The following is an 11,379-nucleotide window of genomic DNA, read 5'->3' on the forward strand; positions in this document are numbered from 1 at the left end:
CTAAGATCACGTAGTGTCTTTAAATAGGCGATTCCATTACAGTCCAGTACAGGGCCGTGAGGCTCTACAAAATACACAGCACACACGCCAAAAAAAAAAAAAAAAAAAAAAACCCAAGAACTAAAAACCATGACGTTACTGTCCCCCAGAGGGTCGACAGCGACTAGAAGACACAAAAACCGCCAGAAAGTAAAGTGCTCGTCGCTTCTGACACACAGCAGTATCCAGGCCTTTGATCTGTGGTATCCGGACAGGAACTGTGAGAGAGGAGGGCTGGCTGCCCAGGATACTGGGCGCTTCCCTGATCCACACGTCAGGTGAGTTGGTAGGAGGGACACTTTTTGGTTTGTTCTATGGAGGGCACCGGTTCTGACCCAGAAGAAAGGTCCTTCGCCCGTTTTGAAGGTAGGCGGTATAGGATGGGCCACGGGGCCAACAGGGAGGACCACGCTATGACATCAGGTTTTAGTGCTGCCTCTTCCTGGCCTCAGGTAACTCGGTCAATCTTTGGCTTTTGAAAGTGTCTCCTTTCTTCTCCCTTAACGACCTCAGGTTAATACTGCCGTGGTGAGCTGCGGTGGTGGAAGTCACCCGGGAGGCAGAAGGACAGACGCCTGACCGCGGAACGAGTCGGAAGGGTTGACATCCCTGGTTCCTTCCAGAGGTGTTTGGATGGCACAGCTGTTGCCTGGGCCTTAGTTGCCCAGGTAAACTTGTCAGGTGGGGGCCATTCCTTCCCTGACACCTCTACCTTGTGCTGGAGGTGGGCAGCCTAAGGCCCTTTCACCATAAACATGAGGACAACTTAATGTGACCAAGGGAGGTTTTTAAGCCAGGAACAACACAAAAGTGTATACAAAATAGAAAAAAAATAAGTAGTGTCTGTCTCCTGTTCATATACATACATGTACAGTATTTGTTTTAAAAAGAAACTTTTCAAACACTGACCTATACTTATGATCTTCCTGGAAAGCAAACCAGACAGAGCCCAGGCCTGGGGGGCTGGGGAGGGGCAGGCTTTTACCAGGAAAGGTCCCAGACCAAGGGCAAGGTGGTCATAACCGAGATGCCCACTGGCTGCCTGGGTCCCTCTGGTCACAGCCCCTTGGTATTGCACATTTTCCCCAAGTCAGGCGTTCTTTCGGGGACCCTGATAATGAAATGCGTAAAAATCTGATAATTAGCAGCAGAGTCGAGGTACGAGGCAGGAGGGAACTTCTCGGCTTCCTTGCGCTGTGAGGGGCTCTGGCCCAAGTGACCACGGTCCTTTACCCGCTCCCAGCCCTCTGAGTAAGCCTGGCGGACTGACTTGAGCAGCTACGAAATCTCAAGCTGAGACACGACAAGAATTCATTCGAGGTCTTCCCCTAGGCTGATCCTTGGCTATTCTGAAACCCACACGTGAAGCAGCAAGTTCACAGTTTCTGTCTGAAGGACGAGCGCCTCAGAAGTGGAGAGCCGAGAACCCAAACCCAAAACGATGCCAAGCGACACACAGGCACGAGCCACAGCACGAGCTGCCCCCTCCAGGGATGTCCAAGCTTATCACGTGAAGGTGACACGACCGTGAATGGGAGTGTAGGTCCCTGAGCAGCGTGGCCCCCCTCTTCTCCTTCAGCCCAGCCTCGAGGGCCTCTCTCCTCTTATTGTCCTTCCCTCCCATCATCCCGCCCACACGACATACTCTCAATTATTATTTTTCTTCAGAAAGTTTCAGTCCCTACTTATCATTGAGGTCACTCAGTGCAAGGAAAAAAAAAAACAAAAACAAAAACAAACAAACAAAAAAAACCCCAAATCCTAAAAAGCCCATACACCAAACATATTGCTTGTTTCACGTCTAGAAAGTTCTTGGCGTTTGAGTCCAGAAACCATCTTCACATACTCTGTAATTATTGCTTGGAAGTCAATCGGCCATGGAGGAGCGGGGAGGGGGATGCGGCAGAGCCACCTTCACTGTACCAGGACGAATGTCCCCCGCTGGCCAGAGGTCAGGTCCTCCATCTCACAGTCCCCCTGTGGCAGCCCAGTGGGATCGCAGCTTGGGGACAGCCTGCTGAGGCACTGTGGCAGGGGCCCAGTGGGGAGGGCCACCGGGCCAGCACTGATGTGCAAGTGGGCATCCAGGAGCTGGGCGGCGGACGCCACGGGGGACATGCCAGCCTGGAGGAGGGGCGTAGGCAGCAGTGGGATTCCAGACATGAGGAGGCCGTCACAGGGAGTGAGCACGTAGGGGACAGGGGACAGTTGAGGGCCCTGCTGGCAGCCAGATGAGGTGGCTGTGTGGTGTTGTAACTGGAGCAGCCTGGAGGACAGAGATGAGGGAGGGACGAGGTCAGTCACCCTTGTTGGCTCTGCCCAGCAGCTCTCTGGTTTCCACACTGCCCAGGTGGGTCCCACCCACCTCAAAGCTTCGTTCGGCAGATGGGATTTCCCATAGCTTTGTGTGTGACGTGACACATCCCTGAGCCATCCTGCCCTACGCCCTGGCTGTGGTGACAACTCAGAGATGTTAAGACTCAAACAGGAGAGTCTTGGTCACCATTGCCCTCAAGGTTACTAAACCCGCCCACTGCCCCTCCTTGGTCTCTCCCCGACAAAAAAGCTCCCTAAGGAACCACATGACAGGGGACATCTCAGCACACAGGGAATGTGTGTTTCATGGGGTCCTTAAGAGCACAGGAACAGTATGTCAGGCCTACCTCTGCTGGTGCAGGACCTCTTCGAGCACGCTCCTGGTCTCCCGACTGTTGGCTGTGCAGCCTTGCAGGCCTGAGCTTGGGGCTGGGGTGTGGAAGGTACTCATCCCTCCCCGGGGAGTTCGGACAGAGGACTGGCACACTTGGCGGGCCAATCCTTTGATCTTGTTCAGTCCCAGGAACCCCTTGGTCCTCGCGTTTTTCCTCAGCTGCTGCCGGAAGGCCTTCAGCCCTATGGAGATAAAAGCAGTGGATTAGCAGGCCAGGCTCTAGGTTATGGCCGACAGCTTTCAGCCTGCTGGAGTTTCCATGCCCTGAGGAGGAGGGAATAACTGGGCAGCTATGATCAAAGTTCCCTACAGGCCTCGATTGTCAGCTGCCAGCTCCTGAGTCCAAAATCCACACCTCCTCCATGGCCAGTCTTCTTCCTAGGTCTGGGCCTGTGGGCCCTCCCACAGGTGTATTTGGGGATGCTGTGGAGGAGTGTGAGGTGCCCTGGGCTCTGGAAGCTGCCTGGACTGACAAAGACATAGAGGGCCTCACAGGTCCCCTGACCCTGAGTGGCAGGCATGGGACTGTTTCATAAAGGTCCCTTCCTCAACCCTGGCCCTCCTGTTTGTTGCCCAGAATGGGTTTTCCCTTGCACTCAGGACCAGGTCTGAGTCTACCCTGGAAGCCAGGCTGCCTAGAACTGGGGTTGCACCTCCAGACTGTCTGAGAAGCACAATGACCCTGCTCTAGCTGGGGACATGACATATATAACTCCCGTCAAGGACAGAGATGGCCTGCCAGGACAGTAGCACCCCGTGGAGCAGGAGGGACAGGCATGGAGTGGGACCTTACCTTGAGTGAGAGAGGTATCCGACGCTCTCCGTCCCTCCTGGAAGCTGACAGGAGGTAAGACAGCTGCGCCCAGCCCTGCCTGAGTCTGGAGCACAGGGGTGGCTGACTGGGATCCCAGGAAGGGCGAGGCCAATCTGACTGGAGAGCTGGTACCCAGCAGCCCTGGGGTGGCCAGGCCGCCACCAAGCCCCGCGGGACCTTCACTGGCAGAGAAGGGGAGGCAGCTGTCGGAGCTAGTTCCTTCCGAGGGACTTGCCGTGGCAGAGGATGAGACAATTATGCCTGTGGGAAGATTGAGTACTTGAGCAGGAGACCTCAAACCCTAGCGTGCAGCCTGAGGGATAAGGTACTTGGCCGTTAAGTGAGGAGAGGCTAGGGTATGGTATTCCCCAACTCCAGCTTAATCTAGGCCACCAGAGCCCAGAGGCCCTGGCTAGGAGCCCAGAGGTACAAGGGGCAGAGGGTAAGCTAACCAGCAAGGCTCAGACCCCAGAACAGGAAGAGGCCCAAGGCAAAACATCTGCCCTCCAGTGCCTGGGACAGCCAAGGGATGGCCCACCACTGAGATGAGCACATTTGTGACCATGGGTCACTAAAAACAAAACAAAACCTAACTGAGGGAGGGTGCCAGGCAACCTGAGGGAGGGTACCAGGCCAAGGGCCCATTTCAAGTGATCTTGGCCCTCACCCTGGGTGCTGGGTCTCTGGACTTACAAGGAGGGTTGAGCGGGGAGAAATGGGTGGAGACTTCAGCCAGTGTGTGCCTCCGGCCCGTGCTGCCGGGCAGGGGTTTCTGGACCTCCTGCTCCTCCTCCAAGCCGGGACCCTGCCTGGCCTCCTCGCTGATAGCTGTGTCCAGCAGGCTGCTGGGAGAGACAGATCGGTGGCGGAACACTCCACTGCAGTTGGTATCCAGGGGGAAAAATAAGGGCTGCAAGAGAGAGACAAAAGCCGGTCACTTCCGGGGCTCTTAGGATGGATCCCGGTGGAACAAAGCCATCAGGAAAGAGCGAGAAAGGAACCCAGCATGCACATACCTGAAGTGAGCTGTGGAGATCACAGTCTATCTCGGCCTGCAGGACAGACTGAACCAAGGCCTGGGGCTGTGGGCACAGCAGAGAGGACCGGAAAGGGTCACACGGGAGAATTTCTTGAGGAACCTTGGGGCCAGAGAGGAGGGATGGATTGGTTAGGGAGTACTTCCGGGGTCAACTACCGGTGGCAGCTGGCTGGTCCTACAGATTAAAATGGACAGAGGCCAGATAGATGCTAGCTGATGGTGCTAGGGGCTCAGTCTTCGTCTGTGAGGTGACTGGTCCTGGCCCAGAGTAGAGTAGCCATAGCTTCCCCCACATTCCACTTCCCAGAACCCCTCCTTTTCCCACAGCCTGTGGCTGAAACACAACGAGGCTCGCAAAGAGGCTCTGAGAGTCAGTGCTGTGTCAGTCAGCACAGGACTCCGAGCTCTGAGGGGACATCTCAAAGGGACGGGAGGGAGCAGGGCTTTGAGAGGGGGCTCGTCCTTACCTCCAGACTGCTGAGGTCTGAGCTTCGGAGCGAGGGCTGTCTGGTAGGTGCAGGGGTGGGTCGGGACGAGGGCTGGGTGCCTCGATGCTCCTTGAGGCGTTCGAGCAGGAGGTAGTAAATGGCGGCAAAGTGGTTGTAGCTGCTGTTCTGGAGAGACTAGGGAGCAGGGACAGTAGGGTGAGAATGAGGCTTCGGCCTCCCTGACCACTAGGCTCCCCGGTGAGACTACTCCAGGTAACTCCCGGGCAGCCAAGAACATCCTTAGACAAGCTGGCTCTTAAACTCCACAGGCAAATGCCCGGTTTGCCCGAGAAACCGGATCCCACCGGCATCCCAGGGATGTGAGGGCTAGGTGCGGCCACGCTGCACGCTCACCTCTATCGTCCTCTGCCGGTCGATGCCGAGGGCCAGCATGATGCCCAGCACCTGCTCGTTGTAATCACCCAGGTTGGAGGTGTAGCCCTGCATGGAGAAGGCGGGATCGTCCTGCTGCAGGAGTGTGGGGTCAGCCTGCATCCATCGGTGCTGGCGGATCTGGGCGATGGTGATGCGTTTGGCAGGGTCCACGACCAGCATGCGCCTGATCAGTGTCTCACAGTCTGTGGAAGCGAAGGACTCACACTGAGGACGGGGCACTAGGCCCGGGGGGCTCGTTCCTACTCCCCCTGTGGTGCTCGTCAAACAGGCAGAAACCACCCCCAGGACAGTCAAGAAGTCTGAAGCTATCATTTTAGTCTTCCCCCTTGCTCCAGAAAAGAGCTGCCATGTTGGCGACCAGATCCAGAGAAGACACTCTATCTTTCTAAGTACCCCCTGTAGAAAACCATTTAGACTCTCCCTCCTGTTGTGGTACCACACGAGGCTGGGCATCTTTATAAAACAGAAAACCTTTTGTGTGTGAGGGGCATCTTGGGGCCTGACGGTGGTGGTGGTGGTGGTGGTGGGGTGCTGCAAAGATGAAGGGCCTGGCTAGTGGGGGGGACTGCAGAGACAGGTTCATAGGAGACACGCTGCAGGGAGAAGATCCTGTCTGAGCTGTAAGTAGGGCACTGGAAAGTACCCGAGGCTTGAGTTTCTTGCAGTCCTGATCACCCAGCCCTGAGCCCTGACTTGACTGCAGACTTGCTCGACAGCTGGGCAGGCATGGCCAAGACCCACCCACTGCCACTTCCCTAAAGCCACCGCCCAGTTTACCCAAGGCTCCCAGAGCAGACCAGCTCCACGCTCACCCACCTTGAGACATGAAGAAGGGGATGCGGAAGCGACCCTCCAGCACCCTCTGTCTCAGCGTAGGCAGGTTGGGTCCGTCGAAAGGGAGGGAGCCACAGACCAGGACATAGAGCACCACGCCGAGGCTCTGTGAACGACCAACCAGACAGCTCCTGTTGGGACCCTGCTTGCCTGGTTCCAGGGAGGTGCTGGCAGGCAGCAGGGTCCAAAAAGGGTCCCTACCCAGATGTCCAGCTGGGGACCTTCATATTCCTTCCCCTCAAAGACTTCGGGAGCTGCATAGGGGGGGCTCCCGCACCACGTGGACAGAGGCTCCCCTGGCTTGTAGAAATTCCCGAATCCAAAATCTGTAGAGGCAAAAGGGAGAGGCACTGGCATCAGTCTGGGACTGGCAAGCTCTGTGGCTGCAGGGTGCGCTAGAAGCAAGCATCCCACAGGGGTCCCCCCAACCCCCACACCCTGCTCCTCGACACACACACTTGCCTGCGAGTTTGATGTCCATGTTACCGTCCAGCAGCAGGTTCTCTGTCTTGAGGTCCCGGTGGACAATGTGATGATTATGGCAGTACTCCACGGCCGACAGAATCTGCCAGAACTTCTTCCTAGCCTCATTCTCACTCAAGTGCCCATTGGAAGTTAGATAATCTGAGGGAATGGCAAAGCAAAGTCACAAAGTCATAACAGAAGATGCTGAGCCTACCCGGTGACCTGGGCAAAGATGAGCTGAGAACCACAGGAGATGGAGGCATACACAGGCGGGTTTCACCTAATGCTATGACAATGACAAATGCGACTCACCGAACATTTCTCCATTTTTTGCAAATTCTGTGACTATGTAGAGCATATCCTTTGTCTCCATAACCTGAAACAACAGCAACAAGAAAGGAAAAACTTAAGTGGAGGAGAAAGGCTCACACAGAAGCCGCGATGGTCTCACTTGAACCCCAAGCAACCTTTGATCTCTCAAAAAACTGCCTGCATCATTTAAGGAAGAAGAGAGGGAGGGGGGGAAAAAAAAACCTCACAACCCAGAGAAGCAACTTTACACACCTTGGGAGAAGCCCCTCCGCCCTGCCATCTCCCCTGTCCTGTGTTTCCTGGCAACCCTCCTCTTCAAAGGGAGAGAGCCACAAACAAGACTGTATAGGGTAAGCATTTGGTTTGTATGCCTCCTGGGAGCTCTGGAGGCTATGGGTGCCAGAATCCTGGGAGTGTCCTTTCGGAAGCCCCGTGGACAAAAACCAAAAACAGCCTGAGTGATCAATACAAATACCCCACCCCCACTCGCTTTATTGACAAGACATTAAGCCTTTAAGAACACTGCCTTGCCAGGTAAGCTACAAGGGGACTGCTCTTTGTACAGTGCAGAGCCTGGCATGTGTCAACAGTAATGGTCAATGTCAACATACACCTTCAGAGTTCACTTATTGATCAGCAACTTTGTGACTTAAACCATACCTATGCAACAAAGATTCAGGGTTTTATTGTTTTTTTTTGTTGTTGTTGTTTTTTGATTCTGAAACAAATCAAAAATACACTTACGCATATGCATAGGTTAAATATTCCAGGGGAGCCAGGTATGGTGGCATACAATCCCAGCACTCTGGAGGCAGAGGCAGAATTACCGGCAGTTCAAGGCCAGCCTGGTTTACATAGCAAGTCCTAGCCCAGTCAGTCTACCTACGTAGTGAAACTGTCTCAATACAAATAAAGAAAGAAAACATGTCAGGGGGAGAAAGAGACTGTATTCCAATAGAAAGAAAGATTTCTTTGGGTTTAAGACATACTGTCATTTCTTTAGAAGATACTTTAAAGATGCTTTTTGAGTGATAAATTCTACTAAGAAAAGCATTATTAAAAACCATAGCAATTCAGCTAAAATTTTCCCCTTCCCCACAGTGCGGCAGAAGACCTCTGCTTTCTCTTGACAGAAGAAAAGAGGAAGGAAAACAAACTTAACGGCTACATCTTTTAACCCTTTAAGACCCAAAATAAACCAACTGTGGTGGCAGACATCTAGCCTCAGAGACTACAGCAGGAGACTGCCACAAGTCTAAGGCTATCAGGACACAGAGAGTACCAGGGCCGGCCAGCTAGAGCAGTTATACTGCAAGACCCTATCTCAACAGACACAACCAGACAGACACTCCCTACCCCCACCCAAAGGAGAGAATGGAAGCCCTCAGCAGGGCTCTAGGTCCCGAGGCTAGCTGAATGAATGCGAGACACCAGTATCAAAACCAGAGGAGCGACTGGCCTCAGCAGCCCACCCAGTCCTGAAAGCTGAGTCACTGAAGACAGGAGCTAAAATATCCACTCTGACATCCATCGCCCGGGTAACGTTTCCTCAGTGGTATGAGTCTGACCTGGTGGGCAAGCGGAAGGCAGGAAGAGAGTGCTAAGACAGAATAGATTGGTGTCCACAAACAGGCAGGAGCACAGGAGTCAACCCTTCCCCCAGCCTCCTCTCTCAAGCACTGGCCCCGGAGGAAACCTGTCTTCGAGAACAACTTAAGAGACCAAGATGAAATAACGTACGACCCCTGAGTGCACAGCCCTGGGCTGTATGCATAAGAAATTCGGAGGGAGCCGTGACCAAAAACCAAACACAAGCTCCAGAGACTTGTCTGCCTTTGTCCTGAGAAGGACTGGCCAGGGGTAATTTTAAATTACAGTTCTCTCCCCTCCTGAACGGTACACACAGCTTTTCCAACTGTCCCCTGCAGTCACCCCAGGCACATGAGGATCCTGGGAGTCACTGACAGGACCTACACGCCAACAGAAACAGATACAACAATATCCGCAAGGGCTGGCTCCTTGACACACAGAGTTATTTCACGGCAGCAGAAGTGACCAGTTATCACAAGGCAGACTGAGGAACATCATCAGGAAACAACAGACAGACATACGGGTGAGGCACGTCCTCAGTTCAGATAAAATGGCAAGTGCCTAGGCTGAAGTCTCTCCCTGTCTTCCCTCAGCACTCTGGGTTACACTCAGGAGCCGAGGGAGGGCTGCTGCATCCCAAAGATACATTAAGGAGAACCTGGGAGAGAACAGCTGCTTTTTTAATGTTTAGCAATCCTCTGCAAAGGCAGAAGTTTTGAGTTTCGCTCAAGTTTGTCCTAAGCTCAAAAGCCTGACCGTACATGCATATGGCTATCTTCACAGCGACAGGACTTTCATCAACGGACCTCCACACGTCCAAAACGGGAACAAATTACAATACTCGCTAAAACTAGCACGAGGCACAATCAAGGAGAACCCAGAGCAAGAGGACTAACAGTCAAATAAAGGTGGCTGGCCTTGGGAAGGTCAATCTGTTTACTTTGCACTCCCAAGGTTCGGTTCCCACACAGCCTTGGAAACCCCGGACTACTTTCAGGGAGCCAAGAAGGCTCGGGGTGTGGCATGTGACAATGGATGTGTCCACAGAGTATCCTCCGGCTCACCTGGTAAAGCTTGATGATATTCGGGTGGTTCAGGAGTTTCATGAGCTGAACCTCCCTGTAAATCTTCTCCAGATTGCTAGAATCTAACCGTGTCTTGTCAATTATTTTTATTGCAACCTACAGATTTTAAAAAGAAAAGGGGGGGGAGGTAAATAAACGTTCGAGTAACCTCATTTGCACTTCTTTTTTGGCAAGTGAATTTCTCAAACATTTGATGTCTTCAAGAGGTAACAAGAAGTAGAGAAAAAATAATAAAAGTAGCCACTAACATTATTTAAAGGGATAGAAGTTAAATTAAAGACCCTGTATTTTGTCATTTTGTCAGCTAGCTTTACAAGGAGCCGCTCATTTCTGTTGTTCTCTCTCTCTCTCTCTCTCTCTCTCTCTCTCTCTCTCTCTCTCTCTCTCTCTCTCTCTCGGGGGAGGGGGCAGTTGCTGGTCATTATTATCTTTGGTGTTCCCTAGTAATTGTACAAATTATACGGAAGCATAACACAAAGCTTTTTTCCCCCTTTACCAGACTAAACACTGTCATCGTTTACAATAGTGACAATCAACTCTGCAGGACTGAATCAGCACAGGGGTCCACCCCCTGGCTGGATCCACCCCCTGGTTTAGTTCACCACCACCACCCCCCAACACACACACACACACAACACGCGCGCGCACCTGCGTTTTGGTGACTCGGTGCCGCGCCAGCTTAACCACTGCAAAATTGCCTTTGCCCAGGGTCCGTTCCACGTCGTAAAAGCCCACCCGGAGGGGCTTCTGCTGGCCCTGGCTGGTGCCTGAGGGGACCGCGCTGAACTCCGACATGATCACCATGGCTTCGGGCCGCACCTGCGGGTCAGCGAGGAGTGCGCTCAGCACCGACCGACCGACCGACCCTGGCCCGGTCCCGATCCCATTCCCCGCCAAGCCCGGCCACCGAAACTGTGTCCGCCAGCCCACCACGCGTGCGTCCTCGACCCTGTGTTCCTCCAGCCCGAGGCTCCTAGTGTGGCCCCGACCCTGATCGCAGCTCACACCTCCACTCGCTCATTCCTTGACACTGTGCCCCCACGGCTGAAGTCCCCAAGCACGCACCCCTCTATCCCGAATTCCCCAGCCTGAGCCCTCTGATCGCGGACTCCCAGCCCGCGCCCCCCACGCGCGCGCCCCCTCGATCCCAGGTTCCTTCCGTGCGAGCCCCCACGCACGCGGTCCCCCCCGACCCCCGGTCCTGGCCGGGCGCGCGCGCCAGCAATCCACCCGCAGTCGACCCCACGTCAGCCCCTGGACACCCTCGGGTCCCGGGCTTTCACCGCGCTCCCGTCCACCAGAGGCAGCGCTCGACTGCCCAGGACAGGCTCCTCAACCGGGCACTCGCAGACCCGCCTCCGGGCGCCGACCGGCAACAATGGGCAGCCCGCGGGGCTGGAGTCCTGCCCGCGACCCCATGCGCGCACCTGCGGGCCTCGGAGACCCGAACCCGCGCCATCGCTCACCTCCGCCGCCCTCCGTGCGCCCGACCCGGGACGCCAACCGCTCGGCTGCTCGCTCTGCTCCGGCGCCTGCCGTTCGCGCCGCCACCGCCAACGCTGCCGCCGCCGCCCGGGCCGCGCCGCATGTCAGCGCCCCGCCGCCGC

At 54.7% G+C, this 11,379-nt stretch overlaps 1 protein-coding gene across 1 annotated transcript; it reads right to left on the bottom strand.

The window, feature by feature from the left end:
• Positions 1–805: 805 nt before the first annotated feature.
• On the bottom strand, positions 806–11,288 carry Sik1 (salt inducible kinase 1). Its single transcript, XM_028767909.1, has 14 exons — positions 11,239–11,288; positions 10,421–10,591; positions 9,752–9,868; positions 7,098–7,161; positions 6,783–6,944; positions 6,522–6,646; positions 6,303–6,426; positions 5,445–5,668; positions 5,070–5,225; positions 4,580–4,702; positions 4,257–4,473; positions 3,543–3,824; positions 2,703–2,931; positions 806–2,305 (listed from the first exon to the last, which is right to left on the bottom strand). Exons 2-14 carry the CDS (start codon positions 10,574–10,576, stop codon positions 1,954–1,956), a joined length of 2,331 nt encoding a protein of 776 aa, XP_028623742.1. The 5' UTR covers positions 10,577–10,591; positions 11,239–11,288; the 3' UTR covers positions 806–1,953.
• Between the last annotated feature and the right edge of the window lie 91 nt (positions 11,289–11,379).

The sequence above is a fragment of the Grammomys surdaster genome, unplaced genomic scaffold, assembly GCF_004785775.1.
Source record: "Grammomys surdaster isolate TR1022 unplaced genomic scaffold, NIH_TR_1.0 183, whole genome shotgun sequence".
Lineage (NCBI taxonomy): Eukaryota > Metazoa > Chordata > Mammalia > Rodentia > Muridae > Grammomys > Grammomys surdaster.

Bases quoted from the DNA above. Each gene is read 5' to 3' on its own strand.
- Sik1 (XM_028767909.1), bottom strand. From the start codon at position 10,576: ATGGTGATCATGTCGGAGTTCAGCGCGGTCCCCTCAGGCACCAGCCAG. The intron at 6,647-6,782 runs GCAAGTGTGTGT...TTGCCTCTACAG, and splicing joins CATGGACATCAAACTCGCAG to ATTTTGGATTCGGGAATTTC. The intron at 2,932-3,542 runs GTAAGGTCCCAC...TTATCTCCATAG, and splicing joins GGATACCTCTCTCACTCAAG to GGCTGAAGGCCTTCCGGCAG.